This window comes from Typopeltis vanoorti, chromosome 3, assembly GCF_054136105.1.
Source record: "Typopeltis vanoorti isolate ZY-2024b chromosome 3, IOZ_Tvanoo_1.0, whole genome shotgun sequence".
NCBI lineage: Eukaryota > Metazoa > Arthropoda > Arachnida > Uropygi > Thelyphonidae > Typopeltis > Typopeltis vanoorti.
The window spans coordinates 157,301,628-157,327,544 of NC_143551.1; the positions used below are offsets into that span (position 1 = coordinate 157,301,628).

At 35.9% G+C, this 25,917-nt stretch overlaps 1 protein-coding gene across 1 annotated transcript in view; it reads left to right on the forward strand.

The window, feature by feature from the left end:
* Window positions 1-25,917, forward strand: part of LOC150108695 (uncharacterized) — a 191,321-nt gene that overhangs the window by 22,800 nt on the left and 142,604 nt on the right. Inside the window, exon 2 of the mRNA XM_090416158.1 lies at window positions 4,578-4,656. Coding sequence (XP_090272284.1) covers window positions 4,578-4,656 — 79 coding nt within the window. The remainder of the gene's footprint in view (window positions 1-4,577; window positions 4,657-25,917) is intronic.

Sequence of the window (25,917 nt, forward strand, 5' to 3'; positions counted from 1 at the left end):
TTTATTCCACAGACATGCTAATACAAAAAATTTGCACTTATTGTTACAGAAACAGGATGTTGCAAGTTTTTTTTTTTTTTTTTTCACTTGTAGGAATCAAGCAGCATTATTATTTCTCTGCTCTCTTTCAGATTTGAAACCTGCTGTTGTTTTAATAATTATAACGTTGCAATCTTTTCCTTGTGAGCAAGAAAGACAGTCTCAGAAGGTATACTCTAGACAACAGGTGTTCATAACCACTTCCCCCCACGTCGTTTCTACGTGCCTTGTTAATAGGAGAGTATCCAGAAAGGAAAGGGGTTCCTTGTGAAGGGGGGGGGGGGAGCGGCGAAAAGAACGTCATAACTTGTAACGTTTCGCCACCAGCATTACCTGCGGTGTTGGATTAATAGGTACAAATCCAAGCGTTGTATTTAGCGAGTTCTTTTGTTTTGTTTTTATCTTACTACTTTTAAAAAGTTCCTTGACTTCATATTACAATAAAAGAAACGCACAGTAAAGTCAACAGCTACCTTTTAATAAACAACTGTGTAACGAGTATCTTTATTAGAGGCCAATTTTAACAAGCAACTTGCTGGTTTTTTTCTTTTTTGCCATGTCGGATTGTTTCATTGCGTGAGTATAGTTTTCAATAGGAAAAAAAAAGAGTAAGAATGCGGATGGCGAAACAGATCATTATACAACAGTTCTGGATTTGGGTTAAATTTAATGTACAAGTTCTCATTAGCTGTTGGAGAAAATACAAAGGATCTATCTTTCGTTTTTGCACGGATCGTTTTAAAGAGAACATTCACGTTCAGTTCATAATATTCCGTAGCTCAGTCAATATAGACGAAGCCCTTTGGTTTGGTCGGAAAGACCTGGGTTCGAATCCCGTCAGTGACGTGAGGAACCTTTATCTGGTCTCTTTCGACTAAAGGTGAGCTAACCGGTCTCATATGGACGTGGAGGATTTTTCTCCGGGTAACTCGGGTTTTTTAATCCCTCAAAACAGGCAAATCGGTCCCGTGAACACACACACACTGGCTACAGTCATAAAATATACTACGGTAAGGAAGACAACGGGAGCCCCCTTACTCATAATCATCTCCCTAGTACCCCCACCAGCCATATGGCTGAGGGAATAGGATAGGATATATATATATATATATATATATATATATACTCGTATATACAGAAACTTAAATACCTTGATCTTCACTTTCGCATGGCATTTCGGACTGGCCATCTTAAAAAAGTCTGTTTAGAATAAGGCATAAAAAACTGGGGATTCAGTTCGAATGCACGAATCTTTCTATTTACTTTCTCTTCCTCGCCTTTTTTTTATTTTTATTTTTTAACGATAATTTCACTCAAGAAAGGAATCTATCAAGAAATCTATCGTATAAATGCAGTACCGTGCGTGTGCACTAAGCGTTAGATAATTCGAAAGCCCTGCTCGAGAAACCAGATATATTTTTGATTTCTCCTGCAGAAGCGAACAAATAGCTATTCCATCCCTCAATAAGCAGTAGTATTCTCACATCGGGTAATGAAATTTATCTACCACCGAACATTCACAAACATCCATATGTCAGTGGGAGTTGAACCAACAGCCTGTTCGTTGGTTCAACCAATGAAGACCATCTGGTTATGTGGCTATAAGCACTGACTTCATATGAGCTGCGCCGTCTTTTCCATCAGTGTTACATTTTAATTTTATAGAGATATACTGCCATTCCTTGTAAAACTTGCGTAGAAATGCGTTCGGTGATATTCACATGAATTTTGTGTATTTTCAGTTTATATTTATTCCAGTGGCTCTTCCTGCTGGATTAAAGCGCAGTTCCTTTATTTGTGAAGTAAATTAGACTTGAACGCAGTGCGTTTTGAAATGGTGGTGAGCATTTTATTGCTGGGTTAAGGTGGGCTCATCATTCTCTCTCCAAAAATGAAAATAAACAACAGGGACGGTAATAATGGAAGACTGACATTATTTTAAATGTACTGCTGCTGTATTATTAACGTTTTTAATTGAATTTCACATGCATGATAACCGATATATTCTGGGGGAAAAATAAAATAAATAATAATAATAATCTTAATCTTATTTTAAATTAAATGTTCTTTCAGTACATAATTTTCGCGCTGGAAAATATAAATAATGATAAGGGAGCGCTCTTAAATTATGATTCCTCATAATTAACTGTCGCTGCGCTTCAAACTTTCCAAGAGCCGGTTCTGTATGTTTCATAGAATAAATCAATTAAAAAAAAAATTGTTTAGTTTTTCCCCTCAAAATTTGCAGAATTATTATTATTATTTTATAATTACAGTAGTTTATATTGATATTTCGATTTTAGGTATTTTTGGGATTGGAGAAAAGGAAGGAAACGCAATGTTTTTTTAATGAGGATAAGTCTTTGTTAATGCTGAGAACTTTCACCGTGCGATAAATTAACATTTCATATAACAGAATCCACACATTAATACTTGATAATCCTCGTAGCTGATGCTAAAGTAGCTGGTATCATTAAATAGACCTTAAGGTTTGCTCATTGTTTATGGATTATTTACTCGCTTCATTACTTTAGTTGCTTCGATCAAATAATTCCAACCAACAACAACAACCAGTGTGGGACCTTTCATCCTAATAGGAGGCCTGAAAAAGTTTATTTATACAGCAAGAATTCTTGATTATTTAATCTTAGTCCTCCTGCGATACTTGCTCCATTGGTTTATTTGCAACTTTCGCGAATAGAACTGTAAAAAAATGAATAAATAAAAATTCGGATAACTCACACAATCCTGGAATGCTCAGAGTACAATTAAAAAAAAAAAAAAAAAATAGTATTCAGACATTTTTGGAATTAAGATGCTTTCATCTTCAGGAATAGTAATTAGAATGTAAAAAAATATTCAGAGATCTAGTTATTTTATTATTATTTACTAATAAGAAAAATATTTAGTAACTACACGACATTTTAAGTGTAGGATCTTTTAAGTGTGGATCCATAGTGCGATTCTGCTTATTGAGACGAGGTATGAAGTATTAGTTAATTTAGATTCTTTTTCGAAATTCAACGAAAATTGCGGAGTTTGAGATACAAGGAGTTCGAAGCATTTTTACTACTTCAGAGCTGAACATTTCAGCTTCAGTTTACACAACTACATTTTGTTGATAAGTCTGAAGTATCAGATGTTTTGTGGGCATTGACCATGAGGATTTATTTATTTTTATTTATTAATTTTTTGTGTGTGTGCGTCGCTTTGAATCTAAAAACAAGTGATGTCTAGAACATAATCTCTAATTACTGCTAAACGGTGATAGACTTTTTGCTCTTATATTCGTAACTGGTTGATAACTGAATTTCGGATTCTTTTTTCTTTTTTTTATTACTGAGGTATAGTTGCATTTGTGGTCAAATATGATTGATTGATCATTACCATAGGTATGCAGTGCTTTGCAGTATAACTTACTGCAAAGTTAATAAACTTACTGCGAAGTTAAAAGTTAATAATAAAATGTATAAAATGCTTTGCAGTATAACCTACTGCAAAGTTAATAAACTTACTGCGAAGTTAAAAGTTAATAATAAAATGTATAAGCTTACTAATCTAGATCTGCCGATTATTAAAAGCAATTAGTTGATTGCTGTTTCATTTCGTATAACTGTTTTAGTTCTTCATCTGTGGAGTTTCAATGCTCTGGCAGCTGCTGATGTATTGATGTCTCTTCACGATCTAAATTATGCACATTACAAAGAGTCTTTCGATACATTCACAATAAGCAAATAAAATAAAATACTGGAATGTTTTAAGCATAGTCTACATCACAAGTATTGCTCGACTCGCGACTCTGAGTTAAAAATCACTCTGAAAGTATAAAACTTACAGAATCAACATTTGACTAAGATTTTATATATATATATATATTTATATATATATTATCCGCAAATTATATATATATATATAATTTGCGGATAATAAGTATTTCTATATCAAAAACTCTCCCCCACCCCCTTCCCTCAAAACAGACCAACTAACCAGAGAACAACATACGGAATTGGCAAAAATAGCACACAATGCAAGTAAGACTAGTATCTCTCGCATATTATTAGTGAAGTTTATAACAAAGGCTATGACAAGCCACAGCGAGATATGATAACATAATTACTGTCTAGTTAGTATCTTCTGCGAATTAGCAGCTGTGTACGTTGGGGAATTACATTATGTAGATTTGCAACACATTTTACCTTACACGGTGACATATAGTTCGTTGAATATATACATATATATATCCCGCAAAGCATGCAAACCGGCCTTGAGAACTCAACACTACGGACATAGGATAAACCTGGGCTTAGGGTTGACCACCTTATCCTGTAAACGGTTTGAGGTCCGATAATTAATTAACCCTCGCCACCCCAAATTATATATATATAATTTGTAGCATGTCATGTATATTTTTTCCTTAAAAGGAATCGAAAGATATGTGCTCTATCATTTCTCTTGAGATAAAGTAACCTATTCGAACATGTGACCTTAACCTATGTTTTACATTACCTTTGCTAGCTAAGATTTACTCTTCGTTGCAGGTCTGGTGTCTTGTTCCCCCAATCCGTGCAAAAATGGAGCTTCGTGTGTTTCCAATCCTCGAGGAGAGTCATATTGCAAGTAAGTTATGGTTATTAGCATATATTGGAATATTTTTGTTTTATTTTTTTTTTAATTTAAAAATTTCGAAGTCATACTGTGAATCGATGATTTTAAAATTTATTTAAATTAGTAACGCATATAGAACGATCTTTATAACAGCTTCTAAATATCATTGAAATAATTCACAAGCATTTGAGAATTATTGTGAATTATCATTTTCGCAAAATGGATTTCGTAACTCCCTCCCCGCACTGATTTCTGTTTTGAATGAACAAATTTTAGCACCACCTTAACAACGAGATTGCAGAATGATGATAAGGAGGGATTTGTTTTAATAATTAGTGTAGTTTTGATATTTTTAAGATTAAAAATATTAACAATATCAAAGTGGAGTTTTATTTATATAACTCTCACCAACAAAAGGTTGTAAACGTATAGTATATTAGCATCGTGTTGGCTTACTTATTTTATGTATTTATGTGGATATATTTTTGCGTAATCCGCATACCCTGCTATAGAAAACAAACTTTTTCAAACCACTTCAGGTCTCCAATAAGCAGAGTGATAGTCTCACACCAGGCGATGAAATGTATCTTCCATCTTGAGACATTCACAAATATCCGTGCTCACGGGTGATTCGAACCCGCAGATTGGAAAAAAGATTGGGTACGTTAAATAGCCAACCGGGCTGCAGTTACCGAAGTACATCACCCCCCCCTCACACCCCAAATCTGACCATCATTTCAGTCATTTGGATGTTATCTAGCTTTTTCTTTTGGAATAAAAATGAACGTTATATTAATATATTGCTACAGTAATGGTAATAAACAGTCGTATCCTCCTTTTATTATTTTTTCTCCCTTCCTTTTAATTTTCTGATTTAACCTACCATGTCGTTTTAGTAATCTGTATGCATTTCTACATTTGTACGATACTCTGATCATTATTTGTTCTGGGCATTTTCAAGTTTAGCGCTATTAAAAATAGGATACATTTTACTCCCTCCCCTATCACTACCTAAAAGCTGTCTGTCCTATTTCTTACAATTCTCTAACTAGTGACCTTTTCTGTTTACTTCGCTGTTGGAGTTGCACGTTTGTTGTTTGTTGCTTAAGCCAAAGTAAATTAGCAACCCACAATTCCAGTATTGCGTGGTATGATCGTGGTACGATGTAATGATATAGCTTGGTGTGGTACTGTAGTGTAAGCGCCAACGGTTTAAATGGCCAAGGCCTTTTAACGTGACACGTGCTGGAATTCCCTTTTGTGGAAAAACAGCTGGGACCGAGACGATTCCGTTGCTGCAGTTCCCTAACATCACGTGACTCGCAAGGCCATTGTTCTGCTGTTCCTTCCCCTCCCGCTTTCGCATTCAAATTTTCGAGCAGGTGGTCCTGTCGCCTTGTGCACACATATGGAAAAGTTTGGGTAACGATGCTTGGTGACACGAACCAGCAGCGACCGTTACTGTGTGCATCAGTGATATCGTGCCACATGTTCCGCTGCAAAAAGGGCTTTGTACGAATGCGTTATTTGGGGACCATCTGATAATATAATTTTCGATTTTTACTATATAAGGTCGTTGTGCCTCTCTTTTCGACTCAGGTATATAGTAAAAATAGAAAATTATACTAACATATGGGCCCAAATAACACACACACACATATAAAATGATTATATATAATCAGTATATTGTTTACACATTATACTAATTAAAATTATAATGATGGATGATGAAAATTTAAAAATCAAACTTAAATTGGGGCAATTTCATTATTCTCTTAGCGCAATCAGTCAAACGTTAAGTATCGATTTCATTTGATTTACCCTTTTTTTTATATATATAACTACATTATACGTGAGCTGTTCAATAAGTAATAAGACTAATTTTACTGTGGCGAAACCACTCATCACAATATTAATTTCTGTGGAATAAAGAAATGTTGCTGTCTGTATTAACAAAAGAGGTTGATAGATGGCGTATAGGGGCTGCCAGAGTGTCACGTGACTAAACGTAAGTGCTCATCGGCGCGCCTACGAGGCGCGACCAGTCTTCGAAATGGAAGCGTCCTTGGAAAAGCGTTATGCGATTAAATGTTGTGTGCGTTTGCAAAAATCGGCATCGGACAATTTTAACATGATACGCGAAGCTTTCCACGATGAAGCAATGTCGAGGGCAAGTGTTTTTCGCTGGCATAAAACTTTTAAGGAAGGAAGGCAAAATGTGGAAGATCTTGAACGTGAGGGAAGACCTTCAACGTCCATCACAGAGACAATGATCAACACAGCAGCAATTATCATCAAGTACGTCAAAAGGAAGCGTTTATTGCTGAAGAATGGCTTCTTATTGCACCACGATAATGCAAGGCCACATATTGCTGGTTGTGTAGTGGACGTTTTGCAGAAGAACAACACAGATATCCTACCACACCCTCCATACAGTCCTGATCTCGCACCGTGCGATATCTGGCTGTTTTCTCAGCTCAAGAAACCACTAAGAGGCCGCCATTTCGAAAGCAACAAAGCATGTGTAAAATCTGCGGAGGCGGTTTTGAAAGAACTCTCAAAAAATGGACTCTCACATGTGTTTTAAGACGTGGACGCAACGTTGGGACAAATGCATCGAGTTTCACGGTAGTTACTTCGAAAAAGACCATGTAAATGATGACGATTAAAGGTAATCTGTTTTCTGTATAAATATAGTCTTATTACTTATTGAACAGCTTACGTATATAACCTACGAATCGACGAAATGTAAATTAATTCAGCTGCATATTTTAAATGTTATTATTTATTAAATTATGATGAATTGTCACCTGAAACATTGCAAGTCCTTCCAAAATCTTGCGTTTGCAAGGACGCGGAGAAAATTAATAAGAGATTTTGAACACAATTAAAAAAAAAAAAACCTCTCTAGTTTCATACGAATATGAAGGGTTTTCCTCCTGAAAACTTGGGATGTTTTTCTCTTTAAAAAAAAAAGAAAAGAAAAAAAAAAAGACCAACCATTCAGAGCATACACGCAGCTGACATAGCAGACAAGATAGGAATAACCACCCTTTGATTACGAAAATGAGATTTATAATATATCATAACTCCGGGTCATAATACATAAAGAAAGATGGGATGAATATATATATATATATATATATATATATATAGTTATCAATAATAAGATTCCATAGTGGCGAACATACAAGAAGATTGAGGAGCACTGATATGTTCACTTGAATCTATATCACTTTAGTGTGCGACTTTGTACAAATATCACTGGCCACTTTCTACAAAGTTCATGTTTGGTTGGTCTCTAGAGCAGTATTCCTAGATTATATAAAAAATAAATAAAAACGCTAAAAAATATATAAAATTAATAAAAACAGAAAAATGTTTGGCCTTCCTACGTTTTAATGTACTATATATTGTCCGCGCGGTTTGCCTAGCGGCTTTGCGCTTCGCAACCATATGCCTGGGAAAGGAGTGTCCTAGGTTCGATTCCTGTCGCCGACGTGAGGAACTTAAGGATCTTCCTCAGCCATAGCCAAGTTAGCCGGTCCTAGGCAGCAGGGTTTTTCCTCGTTTATCTAGGGTTTTTCATCCCGCAAGCAGGAAACCGGCCCCGTGAACACACACGGATACAGTCAGGAATACTTAAGACAATCCCTCCAGCCATAGGTCTGAATTGTCAGCTATGCCGGTCCCTAGCCCGGATAAAAATAGGGGGGATTGAGGTGGTGCGGTACCTCCCCGTAAAAGGGGCTCACGGCCGTTGAATCACCATACGAAATGAATGACGATAGGTTTACAATCGCGGGTGGGAGCATAATAAAAGAAAAAGTAATTGAGCTTTTCTTATAAAAGTATTATATAAATTCGATAGCCCTCAGTCTTGTTTTTCGAGCATTCAGTTTCAACATAGAAAAGAAACTTTATGACGTTGTGATTATTCTCTTTCCTATTTCGAAACCTTTTGTGTGCGTGTGCGTGCATACTTATTTCGAGACCTAGGTATCTCGATAACCTAACAACAGCCTGGATAACTCGATCAGTTTTCAAATTGCTGTCGTTTATGTTGACTTCACGTAATACGACCTCTAGTTCATTTCCCATGAGGTGTTCAGCTAACTAGCAGAGATCTGATATTTATCCTTGCGACTCTAGCAGTGTTGAAGGTGAGGGAAGAGGGTTGGGCCGGAAGGGCAAGATCTTTTGAAATCGTTGACATTTAAATATTGACTCTAAGTATTTAAATATTAACTTATGAAATGATTAAAATATCTAACGGTATCATAGAAGAAAGACATTTAAATATTCATATGTACTGGAAATTTAACTGCTTCGAGTTTTGAACAAAGCGTAATTACTTTTAATTACGTAATTTACACTTAATTTGAGAAACAGGCACAGAAAAAACAAAATTTTCTTTTAAAGTAAAAGTAAAGATATTTGTGGATGCGTGCCGCAATATTATTAGTATTATTAGAAGGGATAACATTTAGTGAAGAAGAAACGAAAACTCGTAGAAACTTATGTTGCGTATTTTCTCTCACCCTTTTAAGAATTAAATAGCAGATTAATTTTACCGACAACAAGCAAGATTGTCAATATAGGGATTCACCGGATTTTGATGAGAACGGACGTGTTACTTTAGACTGAGCCTGATTATATTGCATACAAGGTTTCTCAGTAATCTCACATTGCACTGGTGCTAACACAGTGTGATTCCTACTGTCTCCCCCTCTGCACGAAAAGTGCAAGAGGTCAAATGGCCGGCAGGCCCCACCCGGAATGAGGACCAGTGGTGGTATTAAGGTTTTATAGGGAGGTAGGTTTCTAACTGTGGCCAAGTGAGATATTGATACTCCTTTTCCTCCTTTTCCCAAACTAGTAGGTTCTAAGAAGACTTTGCTAGTAGACTAACTCAGTCTACAGGACATTTGCTGGCAGGCTTCAAGCCCTGCGGGATCAAACATTGCTAGTAGTCCGTCTAGGTCTACAGGATACTTTGCTGGCAGGCCCCCGGCCCTGCGGGATTATTATACCGCTTTTAACCCATCTCTGCTGGCAGGAAATCGCCACTTTGAGATGGACAACATCAAAGATCACATCCAGTTCCTTAACAAGGAGCAGTCTCTAGAGGTGCTCAAACTTATAATAAGCAAATCAGAAACTGACTGGCCAGGATTCATAAAAGAGTACATTCACTCTAATGATGGAGAGGAGGAGGAGAATGAGATCTCACAAGAGGATCTCATTGCTGCTCTGTCACCAAAATCCCCCTGTCAAAACATCTCTCAAGGGGAGCACTCTGACAAAAGAACTATAGAAGACCAGATGGATGAAGACACACCAACATTAGAAGTCCCAAGGAACACCGAAAAGGTTCCACCAGTAATACTAAGGGACAAGGACAAATGGACCACTGTCACTACAGCCCTTAGAGAACACAAAATTGCATATTCCTGGGCAAAAAATCAAGATGAAGGAGTCAAAATCCAACCAGCCTCAGTCACTACACTGACTACAGACAGCTGACAAGACTAATGGATAACAAAAGTCTCCCATATCATACTTTTGCTTTACCCAGTGAGAAAAATCTCAAGGTTGTGCTTCATGGAGTGACCGAGGGTGTCACCTGTGAAGAAGTCACCACTGACCTTATGAGTCGGAACCTAACACCAGTGAAAGTGAGCAGGATGCTTAAAGCAGATAAACGGCCAATGCCACTGATACTTGTAGAAATTGATAAGACACAAAAAGAGATCTATGAATTAACAACGATATGTGGCCTCAGAATTTCTACTGAACCACTAAGGAAGAGATCAACAGCTGGGCAGTGCCATAGGTGCCAAAGGTTTGGCCATGCCCAAAAACTTTGCAAGGCAAATTACAGGTGTTTAAAATGTGGCGAGGGCCACCAGACAGTCGTGTACAAAACCAAGATCCACTCCAGCTAAATGCGCCAATTGTGGAGGCCCTCACCCTGCAAACTACAAGGGATGCATTACACACCCAAATAACCGAGGGTTACAAAAAACTACCCTTCCAACACAATTCAGCGATGCTCAAGACAGCCGTGCCAGTCACACCCCCAGCCCAAACTATCTTTAGCCCAACAACTCAAGAAAGGAAACAAATGCCTAAAACTTATGCAGAGACAGCACGAACAAAGGCTACTCCATCTCATGATCATATAGGCTCAAATCTAACATCAGTACTAACTGCCTCACTAGCTACCATGTTACAAGAATTCAGCATGACGAATCCTTCGCCGTCCTCCACGAAAAGATTCCTACAAGGTGCCCACTCAATTCTGACAGTCCTCAATAATGAATAAAAGAAAATTCCATCCCAACTCTCATGATCACTGCATGGAATGCCAACGGACTCAATAAAAATATCCTAGAACTACAAGAGTTCTCTCACAGACACAATCCTGACATAATACTGGTAAATGAAACACATCTCAGGCCAGCTGATAATCCCAAATTATGGAACTATATTATGTACAAAACAGATAGACTCACCAGCAGCGAAGGAGGAGGAACAGCCACAATGTTCTGACCAATCCCCAAACCAAGAACCTAGAGATAACAGGCATTGAAGTTCATACCAACAATGCTGGCAATATCAAAATCTATGCTGTATATAATTCACCCAGCATTCCATTGCTGGTATCTGACTTGGACTCCATTCTCGGCTTCACAGACTCCATCATCATGGCTGGTGACTTTATTGCCAAACATACAGCCTGACATAGCTCCACAATCAACGACAAAGGTCGAACTCTAAACCCTTACTCAACACAATATTCTATTGTTGTAACTGGACCCACAGAGCCCACTCATCACAGCTCAACTGGAAGTTCAGATGTACTTGACATAGTCGTCCTCAAAAACATCAGATACCAATATCAGCTGGAAACAATAAATGAACTTTTGTCTGATCACAACCCTATTCTGCTTCAACTCGGTACACAAGAACAATTCTCCCCTCCCCACTCTTTCATATCTTGGGACAAACTCTCCAGAATCCTACCTGATCACATTAGCCCAGTCCTTGCTATTCACACTAAAGAGGAGATAGAATTGGCTGCAAACAACCTTACTAGTCAAATCAAAAATGCAATAAAGTCAATTACGCAAACTACAGTCTTTCACCCAAGTGGTCGGATCCCCGAGGAAATCACGGATTTAATCAGACTGAAAAACAAAACCAGAAAGAGGTATCATAACACAAGAGCCCGTCAAGATAAAACAAATTTGAATAAATTAAACAGACAAGTCCGAGAAGCCCTCCAAAAACATCGAAACCAAGAATGGGAATCTAAGCTAACGAAATTAAACACAGAAGACAACTCCGTTTGGAAGTTTCTGAGAACCTTCTGCACCAAAAACAATTTTTTCCCCCAATTCAGACCACGAAAGGAATAGCCCATACTGACAAGGAAAAGGCAGAGGCTCTGGCTGACAACTTGGAAATTCAGTGCAACCCCTCATATGAAAATTTGAACATCAATCTCATCTACAAGATTCACTGCCGAGTTAAGCAGGCCATAACACAACAAAAAGATGACCTAGAACCTCTTACACCCACTTTTCCAACAGAAGTTATAAGCATTATAACCCACCTGAACAACAATAAAGCTTCAGGTTCAGATGGAATTACAAACAAAATAATTAAACTACTCCCCAGAAAAGCCATTGTACATCAACATAATTAATGCCATCCTCAGACTCAAGTATTTCCCCTTACCATGGAAAATAGCAGATGTCACACCAATCAAAAAGATGGGAAAAAACGCTCAACTCCCTGAAAACTACAGACCTATCAGTCTTCTGTCTAACCTTGGAAAGATCGCAGAAAAAGTAATCCTCACAAGACTTCAATTACAAACGGATAAACTAGGTATAATCCCAAATGAGCAATTTGGATTTAGAAAAAACCACTTCACCGTTCAGCAGATTCACAGGCTGATCGAATACATTTCCGAAGGCTTCAACCGGAACCTTCATACAGCTGCAGTCTTTTTAGATGCCGCAAAGGCTTTTGATAAGGTGTGGCATCAAGGTCTTCTCTACAAACTCATCACATTCAGTATGCCTATTAATCTAGTTAAAATAATTCACTCATACCTCAAAGACAGATACATGCAAGTCAAAATAAATGAAACTGTATCAACCAGACGCAAGGTTCTGGCGGGAGTGCCGCAGGGCTCACTCTTGGCCCCCCTTGCTGTTTTCTATCTATATTGCTGATATCCCTCAAAGCCCAAGCTCAACAATCACTGCATTATATGCTGATGACACTGCATTATTAGCAAGATTTCTCAGCCCCAAACTAGCTATTAAGAGACTTCAAAGCAGCATTCACACACGCTGGAAAGATGGTTTATGGACTGGAGAATTCAAACCAATCCACAGAAGAGCTCAGCCATACTGTTCACTAGAAAAAAGCCTCAAATCAGGGAAGATGTACATTTACTAGGTGTTAAAGTCCCATGGCAGAATACAGTCAAATATCTTGGAGTAATTCTGGATAAAAAACTACAATTCACCAACCATATAGAACACCTAAGTTCAAAGACATCCAAAGCAATAGCGCAGCTCTACCCCATGATCAACAGAAAAAGTAAATTCGATACTCAGAACAAACTGCTCATATACAAGATGGTAATACGCCCAGTCATAACTTATGCATCTCCTGCTTGGAGTCATACTTCTAAAACAAATATTCAAAAGCTGCAGAGAATACAAAAAAATGTCTGAGAATGAGTTTGGATGCTCCGTGGTTCATCAGAAACTCCCAAATTCACGTCAGCATTCCCTACATCACATCTCTTCTTCATGACCTAGCTGAAAAGTTCTTCGATAAGACAATTAATCATCCGAACCCACTGATCAAACAAGCATCGGACTATAATGAAGCAGATTTCTGCAAATACAAGAGACCCAAGTCAATTCTATGCTCAGCTGAACACAGTTAATCTCACTGCCCTTTCAGGGCGAGCTTAAAGCTCAATAATTCTCCACCCAAAGAACTTTCCTTTTCAGATGGAGGGGAATATAAAAAGCATTTATGCTTCACCCATCAAGTCAGTACCGTTATGCGTTATTGTCACTATAATTAATTAAGCATTTTTTTCTTCTCTCTGATCGCCATTGGGTGAAGTTGTCTCTAAATGTCTCAATCTTTTGCCATACCGTACTAGTTCAGTATGGTAGATATCCTCAATTTAATGAGCCAGTTTCCTATTCATGAAAGTTATACCAACTATAAATCCTTGCACTCCAGGAAAAATATTAATTATTACATTAATTATCCTAATTAATTAATATTTAATTAGTGTAATAATTAAATATTAATTATTACACTAATTATCCCATGCGATCGATTTCATGAAATGAAATCGATCGCATGGGATAAACTTCATAGTTTTACTTCGTTCATTTTCCTACACGTATATAATCGAGCCATTGTTGCTGGATATATTTTTAAAAAATGTAGATTTTTTACGATATTCTGATTTTTCACATAAACTGTTTATCACTTATTTCGGATTTTAACAGAGGCACATTATACACTTTAAAAAAAAATCGGATTATTTCCACATTTATTAATATGTGAAAAGAAATACATTCAGATTATTTTTGAATGAAAAAATCATAATTATATCAATGAAATCTTTAAAGTGTTAACAGATAAGTTAGTATTTGCTTAAATATTATTTTATTTCGTAATTTATGGATAAATCCCATCCGTTTATAAATTTGAAAGAGAGAGAGAGAGAGAAAATACATTTTTTAAACCAGATTGCTTTTGCATCTACATCGCAATCTGTAGTTGACTCTGTGTTGACAGATGGCATGAAATGCAGAGTTTTGTTTACTCTTCTGAGGGCCTCACCTCCTTTTTCGCTTGAACTGTGAGGGTAAACACAGAGGCAGAGGAACTGGCAAACTTCATCTTGCAGTTGATAAAGGTAATCAAACATTTTATAATTGATATTAAGCAGCTTCCACTAGCCGAAAGATCCATTACATTAATAAACAGTTACTCTTTTTTTACAGTCAAATCTTTGTGGTGCATTTCATTATTTTTCTTCAGATATAACTGATAATATACGCATCTGTTAATGCTGGCAGTGATTTTTGCTATGTCATCATTTGCTTACATGCATTTTGCTTTATTGTGCATTTATTGTTTTTTTAGTATAGTTTCACTTTTTTTTTTAGAAAATTTATCTTTCACATATAAAATATCATCATTCATTTAATTAATTGGATGATTATCGTATAATTTTCATTTTTCCATATTTTCATTTCTATGAAAATATGCAAAAATCAAATTTATCAATCTTGCTATGCTGCATACTCAAGATTCAATAGCATACTATGCACATCTTTTGTCATTGGAGACAATACAGATGAGTATCAGAAGAAAAACGCTGCTATATGTTAATGATCTTTTCTTGCATTGCATATATTAACATCCTATCTGAACTAAGATGGCATCCTGGACACTGGATAACTGCCTTGGGGTCAATTTTTTTAAATCATTAAAGGAATTCCTAATGCGTGATAATAAATAGCGAATAATAGCTTCCACTTTTCATTTTTCAAAGGCTGTGCGGTATTAGGCAGTTTGTTTTTGGCAAGTATAAGTTTAGTGATAAAAGCTAAAGCTGATGACACGCAAACACAATCACCATGGCTTCGGAATTACAAATATTTTTTGAATCTAGCGAAACTTAATTTGGAGTCGCCCGTCTCCTCTAAGTTCCCCAGCAATCGTTGATATTGTTATTATTATTATTATGTTTTGCTATGTCATTTTAATTTTGTATGTAAATAACGAGCTATTCTTTTTTCATTACATCACAATGCGCGATTTCTGTTTACTTTCATAGATAGGACTCCAGCCTGTCTCCTCGTGGGGAATGATTTCACGAGACTATTTAAATACTTTTATCTGAGGTATACATAAATGTGTTTTTAAATATCTGGCTAGTCAAATATGGAAAATTACGATAATCTGAAATGTGACTTTATCTGGTAGTTTTATCAAGATTTCATTATATTCATGTCACTTATTACAAGAGTAAAACAAACATGCGTACAGTTGGTTTCTTTTGATTAAACACCGAAAAGTACTAACGTTAGCTTGCAAAGTAGTTGATAAGCTGTGATTAAAATGGGGCAAAGGTCATTTGTTCTACTCTTCTCCCGCCACTTTCCCAAGATTTCACCAGAAGCACTGTGGATCGCTTTACGGCAGACAACCGTATCCTAGTGGAAAGATGATCTTTTACAGTCCGCGGCACGCACCTGGAAGTACGACCGTGATGACACTGTAAATGCTCCCTTCACCTTACTCCAGACATAACTAATGCACTATTTTCCGGCTTCCAGTGGGCGCTCGCCGTTTCTCCTTACTGCGTGAGACCTAGACACAGCCTGTGCGCGTAACTTGTCTCACAAGCTGACCGCGTCTGAAGACGCAAGGCGTGGGAAAACCAGCATTTGAACAAAGGGTCTCCTTCGCTACAGAGCCTTCAGAATTTACTCAATGCCGCCATCTGTCTGTGCGTTGTTCGTGCCCCTGCTGTCCTGAATGAGGAACCCCTAAACGCGCTATCGCAAACTGCTCTCTCCGAGTTTCTGCTCTCTCCGAGTTTGCGATAAGAAGCCCACCAGTCATTTCTTTAAACCAGTGTAAGGAATTTATTCGGAGAGGGGGAATTGAGAAAGCGGCCTCCTTTCTCTGTCCCCCTTTCTTTTATACCCCCCCTTCTTTACTTTGAAATGCAGAGTAAAATGCCAATAGTTCTAATTCCATTTTTTACAAATTTCTCTTTTTGTCCGTAAGGCATGAGTCCTTTCCCTCTGTCAGGATTTGTTTTTTTAATATTCAGACAACATGAAATTATACTAAATAAAAAAATAAAAAATAGGAAAAGAAAATAATTGTTCGCTCGCCTCGATGTTTTTTTTTTTTTTTTTCCCTTCGGTTTTTATGTTGTATGCGGCTCAGCTGTCCAACGGCTAAGTTAGGAAAGTATAGGAAAATAGATTTGTTTCGCCAACCTTAGTCTGAAACCATTAACCATTTGGAAGGAATTTACTGCCCAAATAGCTAGTCTTCATTTTTATGAGTCCGAATAGCAGGATTTATCTCTCATTTAGAAAAAGCAGTTTAGTAAACACCGCAAACTGCTTTTTGGTGTTTACTAAACGCCTTCTCGCCTTGTTTTGGTTGAGTGTTATTATCAACGTTTTTGCCTTTCAGATTTTACGATGTTGACGGAACAAAAAATAATAAAATACGAAAGTAAAAAGGAAAAAAAACATGAAGTGCTTTTTTACGTCTCCCTTTTTCATGCTAATGGTGAAACATTTTTCATTGAATTAAGCATTTCAATCACTTTTAAAGGTCGCTCTTCATTTTAAGTGGATGATCGTCCATACTGCAAACAATGGGACCATCAAAAAGTTGTGTACAACCCAGCATCTCCATCAATTGCTGTTTCGGTTACTATCGTATCGATTTTTATACAAAACAATGCATGCACATTCTTCCATTCAACTTTCATCATTAACGATGTAATGTCTACCCAAGCTGCACCAATTCAAGGATTTTTTTTTAAGTGTGTGTGGACAAATTTCTTCATCGCATTAAATTTTTATTATTTGTTGATCACAGTAAAATATATATTTTGGCATTTATGAGATGGCAAAGGTTTCTCATGTAAACCTTTGTCGTAATTCAAATCAAACTATTCGGTACAAAATTTATACTCCGATCTCTCAAGCCTACTCTTGTCTGCTAATTATTATTACATGGATTGAAGTGTTGAAATACACGAAGTAATTTGGAACATGTATATTTAGGGATATCATCGTTTGACTAGATCTTTTTTTTAAAAAAAACTATTGTCTTTATCCTTTTCTAGTTTTTTTTTTAAATCAAGTGTCATCTTTTTAATATATATATATATATATATATATATATATCTTCCAGGAAGGCCTTATTGCTGAATGCTCAAGTCATCTCCCTTAACTTTTTCCAGTGTTTCATTTACTGATTGCAATAACGAATAATTATTATTCACGTGAGATTTTTGAGATTGGCAAAGCAACTTTCTTTGTTAACTTCATGTATTTTCTGTTATAAGATTTTAAATGAATTAAAAACTGTTCTAGACTACCGGACCGGGACGTTGAAAATACAGTTAATTTTTGTTTTGTTAATAGTATTATTATTATTGATTCAAAATTATTCCCATATTTTATCTCTGCATTATATTAATGATGTGAGTTAAAATACATGCAATGCATGAAAACGCATGTTGTTCCTCTAAAATTGAATGTGAAATAATATGGACTTATAATAATCAAATCTTTAAGTACATATATTGTACTTAAAGTACATATAAAAAAAGTCCTCATTTTTGTTAATTTAGAATATGGTAGCACAGTGTATATTTCAGTAGTTACTATAAGGCCATAAACAGTAATATAATATAATATAATACTGCATGCAAACAGGCCTTTGATTTTTCTACATCACTGCTCATTCAAACAGAACTTCAAAAAATTGCTGTCTACTTCGAGAAGTAGATGCTAAGTTGTTTTTTTTTTGTTATATTTTTATTTATGTCTTTATCTTTCATCGGCAACTGATAAAAACTCGAACAACACTAACAATAATAATCTCTCCTTCGTGTTGCTTTTAAATGGAGAAGGGAAAGAGAGAGTAAAAAAGAATCTATATTAACTTTCGCTTCCATCTTGTGCTATAACTGTTCATCTAGGATGCTTCATTCCGACCTTCGTCTGGTCGTGATCACGTCTTCGTGGCTCATTCATCCAAAAGCGCAGCATTCCTAAGAAATTGACTACTCATGTCACGCCGGTAAAGTCGGCAGATGCCTGACGCTGTTGCTTCACCTTGTTACCGTTTTTCATCTTGCCAACTGAAAGGCGACCGCACATGGAGCTCGTGAGCTGCGAAACAAAGAGAAGATAACTTAGTAAATCACGGTCTCTCGAGCTTCTTGGACAGTGCACGCGCATGTTCGCCCGGAGCGTACTGTTTCGAGGTGGAGAGGGTGGCTGATAATGCGCAGCTGCTGGTGAGGTGAAAGTTCACTCTACCGATGACATGATAGGCGAATACCTCGACATTCAGTGTGTTAGTTAGGAATTAGCAGCTGCTTTTTAAACTTTAACGGTTTGGAAATGCTCGTGTTCGATAAACTTTACCCTTTCTGGCATTTTGTCGGCGACAAATTAAGAAACCAAGTAATGGATTTGGTTAATTACAGAATTTCTTGTTTCCTTTTGTTTCCTTAATGATCTAAAGACATGCCGGATTTTCTAGTTCAGCGTACCGATGCTTACTGCTTACGCACAGAATTAAAAAATATTTACCCATCTCTTTGAAAAATCTCATAAAGTAGTTTGAACTATTTTAATATTGTATTATTTAAACTGCATTATAAATTACAACTTCCATATTAAAAAAAATGCTTCTAATTTTTATCTTATTTATTATTATTAATTTTTTATTTTATTTATTATTATTAATTTTTTATTAATAGTACATTTTGTACTACCAATAGTACAAAATGTACTATTGGTATGCAAATAACATTGCATCGGTGGGAACTATATATATATATATATACAGAATGTATTTTTTACATAATCCTCGTTCTAAACATGAAACTTTTTCAGTCCACTTCAGGCCTCAAGTAGGGCGGCTGTTATAATAATTATTATTATAACTTTATATAATAATAATAATAATAATATATAGCATATCATGGTCATTTTTTCATAAATTCATCCCAATTACTCTTGTTGGCCGAGTGGATAGCTTAATGCTCACTCACCTACCAACAGGCTTTGTATTTGAATCGTATTGTGGGCAGGGATGTTTGAGAACGGCTCCATGTGGTAGATGGATTTTACCGCCCGAAATGAGACCACCAACCTACTTAATTGAAGACCTTGCGAATTTTAAAGATATTACTTCCGACGTAATTTTTATACAACAAAATTAGTGCAAATTACTTTTTCTGAACTTTTCTAATGGATAATAAGTTTTAGACATTAGTGACATAAAGAAGTTGCCTCGTGCTATTTGCAATGCAGTTTTACAAACAGTTACTATCTAGTTATGCACATTAATCTCAATTTGTAAATTAAGTGAATTTGTAAGTTAAGAACACGGCGACTGATTTCATTCATTCTTGTAGACAAAAAAAAAATATTTTTTTTGTCTGCAAGACAAATTAATTAAGCATTAATTAATTAACATTCAAAATTATGTAAAAGGACAAACGCAGTTAGTATTACATTTCTAATTAATACGTGATGTATTAATTGTGATATATTAATTTCCATGCATAATGAAATTTTCATCCATGGAAATTTCATTATGCATGGAATGGAGTGCTGTAACATAAAGTTTGGAATCAAGGTGGCTATTTCATATCGCCATTAATAAGACTTTTTAAGCTTTGTATAACTTTTTTTTTTTTTTTTTTTTTTTTTAAGCTTTCCGACTAACAGTTAGATTTTCTGATATCTGTAGTTTGGCCTGTCTGCAGAAAGATTTACTGTTTTACACAGTTTCCTGTTTGAAAACAAACACTGCCTGTAAACTCTAGAAGTTTTAATTCCAGAGATCATTTTACAAAATTAACGGTCTCTTCTTAGAAAAGCAACAATTTTTACCGATTTTTCCTTCAAGTCTCTCACTAAATGTCGTGTTTGTTTTAAATTCATATAAATGTATGTTTTACAAACATTAAAGAGAACTAGAAATTCCAAACTCCGTTTAATTAGATTGTTTGTAGTCTAGCCTATGGTCTGAATATCCTTCAGACCATAGTTTTCATAAGCTTCCAGGATGAACTTTTAAGCGAGTGACTTCTGAAAGGTAACAGTTACGCTACGAATGCACAGTTTATTTCATGACTGATTGATGGATTGCTGTATTTTAGGAAACCAAACGTGCCTTACGATCGTACCAATGATAGTTTTTTTTTTTTTTTTTGTGTATGAGATATATTAAAGATGTATTACCAATATTTCAAATGAAGTATATTTATTATTACTGCATCAGTAGTAATCACCTTTTCTGAGAGTGTAGTATGGAGTTATTTGTATTAGAGAAATAAAAATAATTTTCACAGTAATATTTTCATTGTTACATTACTAATTACATTTTGAAGATTATTTTAACATTTGGAGTTGAAACTCTCAAATGAATCAAAATATCATTGATTCATTTTGAATCACGATACTCTGTTAAAATGTACTTAGAGTTCTCGTTTCTTCTTTTGTCTACGAACTAAAATTTTCATCATATTAAATAATCTAAAAGGGCTCGCTTTCTTTTATGAAGTGCGAAGTGAACTCTGGCAAGCCCCCCCCCCCCCCCACTTCTCAATCGGAAAGAGATTCCAAAGGGCATACAAGTATAACTATCCTATAACATCTCATATAACGCATTGATTTGATCTTGTAAATGATTGCACTCATTAATATTAAACAAGATTATTATGTAAAGTAACTAGCTGTCCTAAAAAAAAATACTACAACCGATAATCAGGAGAGCTTTTAAGGAATTGTATATGTGTGTAATTCTGTGGATGTTGCTGCATGATTGTGTAAAACAGAATGCCAGTGAAGTAATGAATAAGAATGGAAACTTTATATAAATAACAAAACATACATTATAAGGTAACAGTTGTCGCTGATAAGGTAAAGTAATAAATAGGAGAAACAGTCGCACTTCAAAACAATTTTCACATCTTGCTTATGTACTCATAAATCTGTTTGCCTTCACTGGGACTGTCCCTTCTTCAAGACATGGGGAGTGTACGAACCTGCGACACAATATAAAGCGCTTATCAGAGGTGCAACATGGAGTTAGTGCGTTGACCAGGCCAGGCCAGGTGCGCCGCTTTCCCATTTCTCGAAGGTTGGAAAAGCTCATGCACAAGTTTTCACTCGCTACTCATTTTTAAACTAAACGTTCTTTTGGAAAGTTGACTTCGAATTTTGGAGTGTGTGTGTGGGGGGGGGGGGAGTTGTGCAATCAGTTTTTATACGCGACCTTTTCTGCATTTTATATAACCTTAATTGCTGAAGATGCGAATTTGCTTCTTTAATATTTATCAGACTTTGTGCATCACATAAAGCAAACAAGAGAAGAGATAATGCATTATTTATCATGTATTATTTCCATTGTTTATCATAGATAAGTCATCGTAGCGATTTCTTTATAAATGAGTCTCCAGAAAGCATTAAAGGTCACAGATGATTGATGCTCGTTAGACTTTGGATACTTTTTTTTTTTTTTTTGACTCAGACGTTCGTCTACAGAAAAATAGTCACTCGCATTATGTACAAAATTTCATCAATATAAGAAGCAAAAGAAAATATCTCTTTGTTGTGTTGTTGCTGGCTCTTGCAATTAGTTAGTCATATACAGCGGCACATACGATGACGACACTCCCCTTTCCTGTTATTTCAATAGTTTTTTAAACATATTTTTTTCTCATTTTATTTATTGAATTAATTTTAGAGAGTATGTTGCAGTGCAATTTCTGATTATTGAATTGACCTCTTGCGCGAGACCTGCTGATGAATTGTTCATTCTAGTATGATGTGTAACATCTGCGCTTATCAAGTATTACGCTATTTAGATAAATAATGAGAAAATTATCTCGTACCCTGAAAGAGCAGAAGCTTGTTTTTTACTGAAAGGAAAGAAAATTACTGTTTAAAGGCCATTTTAAAACAGTAACCTGTCACAGATAGCTTTAATTAAGGTTTATTTAGAATAATAATAACTATCTATAGAATACCAACATTTGTTTTTAATATTCCTGGAATATGCAGTATTCCGGGAGGAAAGGGTATGTGTCGTATACACATAACGTCTTCCTCCTCATCAGGATACATATATCCCTAGACAATTAAAACGATAAAAGCTGCTTTAAAATGGCTGTTAATATACAGCAAAATTATATAATTTAAATAATCTATAGTATATACATTTTTATTTATTCGTATGAAGTTCCCCTTTCATCCACCAGTCTCTTAGGACTGGTTGAGCCCCCTTAATGAGGGATAAAATATGTATTTTATGACTGTAGATCCGTGTGAGTGTGTTTTCACGGACCGGTTTGTCTGTTCTGAGATGAAAATCCTCTCTACCCCCTTATGAGAACTGCTAACTCACCCTTAGTTGAAAGATCCCAGTTCCTCACGTCATGGACGGGAATCGAGCCTAGGTCTTTCTAATCAAAGAAAGACCGACTGGGCTACGGAGGCTCCAGTGTATACATTAATATATTTTAGCTAATCTACAGAATATAGTTTACTATATAGGTTAAATAATATGTAATATAAGTATAAACAGTTTTAGAATAAGCTGTATAATAAACTTATACATAAACATGTGTAGTTCTTAGTGTGATTTTTCTTTCTTGACTACTTGTATAAGAAATTGACTAACATTCCTAAAACACATTTTAGGAATGTTAGTCAATTGAGTTTTATTATCATCCTACTAGTTTCACCGATTTTTGCTATCGGCATCTTCAGGGATACAATTGGCAAGCCATATGAAGGTAATAGACTAGGTTTTAACTAACAGTTCTAATTCATACAAAATTAGTACTGTGCGAGACAATGCCCGTTCAACAAGAAACCTTGATTCTTATTCAGGTTTCTTGTTGAACGGGCGACTATAGCAGCCTGCTTGAAGGTTCTGAAATGGTAGTTCTCCTCTATATAGGGCATATGACTCTTATCCCACTCAGTAAGATGTTTGGTAGAGGCAAAGTGGGAAGAAAGGCCTGAAATATCTTGTCTGTTGTTTCTAACTTAGCCTATGTGCTCCTATCTCGTTTCGAAGCTTCTAGAGGTCTGACCAACGTAACTAACACCACAGGAACAAGGTATATTATATACTCCAGGGTACTTGTAGAATGGATGAGAATAATATCACAACTCACAACATTTTATTGAAAAATTAAACAACATCCCTATCTCTGAAGATGATATACTAGCAAGCCTTGACGTCACATCTCTGTTTACAAACATTCCAGTTGTGGAAGTCATCAATATCTTAGACAACTTGTTCCCAAGAAACATCACTACGTTGTTCAATCATTGTTTAACTTCGAATTATTTCGTTTGGCAAAAAAACGTCTACAAACAACTTACCGGATTAGCCATGGGTAGCCCCCTCTCCTTCTTGCGCTGACTTATTCATGGAAGACCTAGAAGATAAAATCTTATCTCAAATTACCCCAAAACCTAAAACTTGGTGCAGATATGTAGATGACATCTTTATCATTTGGAATCATAAGAAAGAAGAACTAATGGATTATCTCAACCAAATCAATAGTTTCCACCATACCATCAAATTCACATTAGAAATTGAAAAAGATCAAAAACTTCCATTCCTAGACATCCTAATAAAGAAACAAACCAATAACAGTATCAACCTGTCTGTGTATAGAAAACTTACAAATACTGGACGTTACCTCCATTTCAATTCATCACATCATATATCCCAGAAACTTAGCATTATCCATATGCTTAAGAAACGAGCTATACAGTACACCACAGACCAAGATGACTTACAAGAAGAATTAACTACAATATCCAGAGAGCTATCCTTAAATGGTTATCCTAAAAGACTCTGCAACAAGATTCTCTTTTCGGATATACCACAAAGACAACGTGATGACACCCAGTACATCAGTACTATAACTATTCCATTTGTCAGCAGCATTTCCAAAAAATTAGCCATCCTTCTAAAACCACACAATATTAGAGTAGCATTCAAGCCGGTCAACACTATTTGGAAATTTTTAAGATCACCGAAAGACCCTCATCCATTCTACAAGTACCCTGGAGTATATAATATACCTTGTTCCTGTGGTGTTAGTTACGTTGGTCAGACCTCTAGAAGCTTCGAAACGAGCAGGAGCACATAGGCTATGTTAGAAACAACAGACAAGATATTTCAGGCCTTTCTTCCCACTTTGCCTCTACCAAACATCTTATTGAGTGGGATAAGAGTCATATGCCCTATATAGAAGAGAACTACCATTCCAGAACCTTCAAGGAGGCTGCTATAGTCACCCGTTCAACAAGAAACCTGAATAAGAATCAAGGTCTAATCCTACCGGAAATTTGGAAAACTTTAATTAGATCACTGAACATTAAAGAAATGAACTTTCACGCCAATTACATTATGTCTCGTAACAAATATATCATGTTCCCGACGCACGCGCATTGTCTCGCACAGTACTAATTTTGCATGAATTGGAACTGTCAGTTAAAACCTAGTCTGTTACCTTCATATCGCTTACCAATTGTATCCCTGAAGATGCCGATAGCAAAATCGGTGAAACTAGTAGGATGATAATAAAACTCACTTGACTAACATTCCTAAAATGTGTTTTAGTTTCTTATGTATAGTTCTGTTTAGAAACACAAATACATAGATGAAAAACAGGGTATTGCTTTTGAATTACTTTCTCTCTCTCTCTCTCTATATATATATTTTAATAGTTTTGTGTACATCTAAATATACACACACAAAGACAGCTTCTGTTGATATACTCATATAATTTTAAATTTTCCTGTAAATTATTTTCTTTAATTTTCCGCACTATATAACACCTGAATCCGTTTCTCGTTTTTTCTCTCTCTCTCTCTCTCTCTCTCTCTCTCTCTCTCTCACACACACACACACACACACACACACAATAATATGATTTAACTGCTTGCATTTGGATTCAGCATTGCTTCTATGCTGTTGCGCAAATATTGTTATTTTAAAACTTGGAAACACAATATATGGAAAGCATTTCTGTTACGGTATTTAAGATCAAAAACCAGAATAAATGTTGTCAGCGAATCTTGGGACTTAATGGAAACAAGAGGTTCAAACAAAAATGTAAGTAAATTTAACTGACAAGAATGGATGTAGATTCCATTACTGCAATATCTCTCCCTCCCAGCCCTACACATAAACACGCGTTTGTTATCCAGCGTCATCTTTTATTTATTTATTTATTTTGAGATTTAAAGCACGCCGGATCTTTATCCGGCTTGGGTTACTGCTTCATACTGTTGGTGCCATTAAGTTGATGCGTACGGCGTGCTAGATCTGTTTAAATTCTCGGCGAGAAGAGACCGCCATGTCATTATCCACGAGCCAGGACACATCCTCCCGACCATC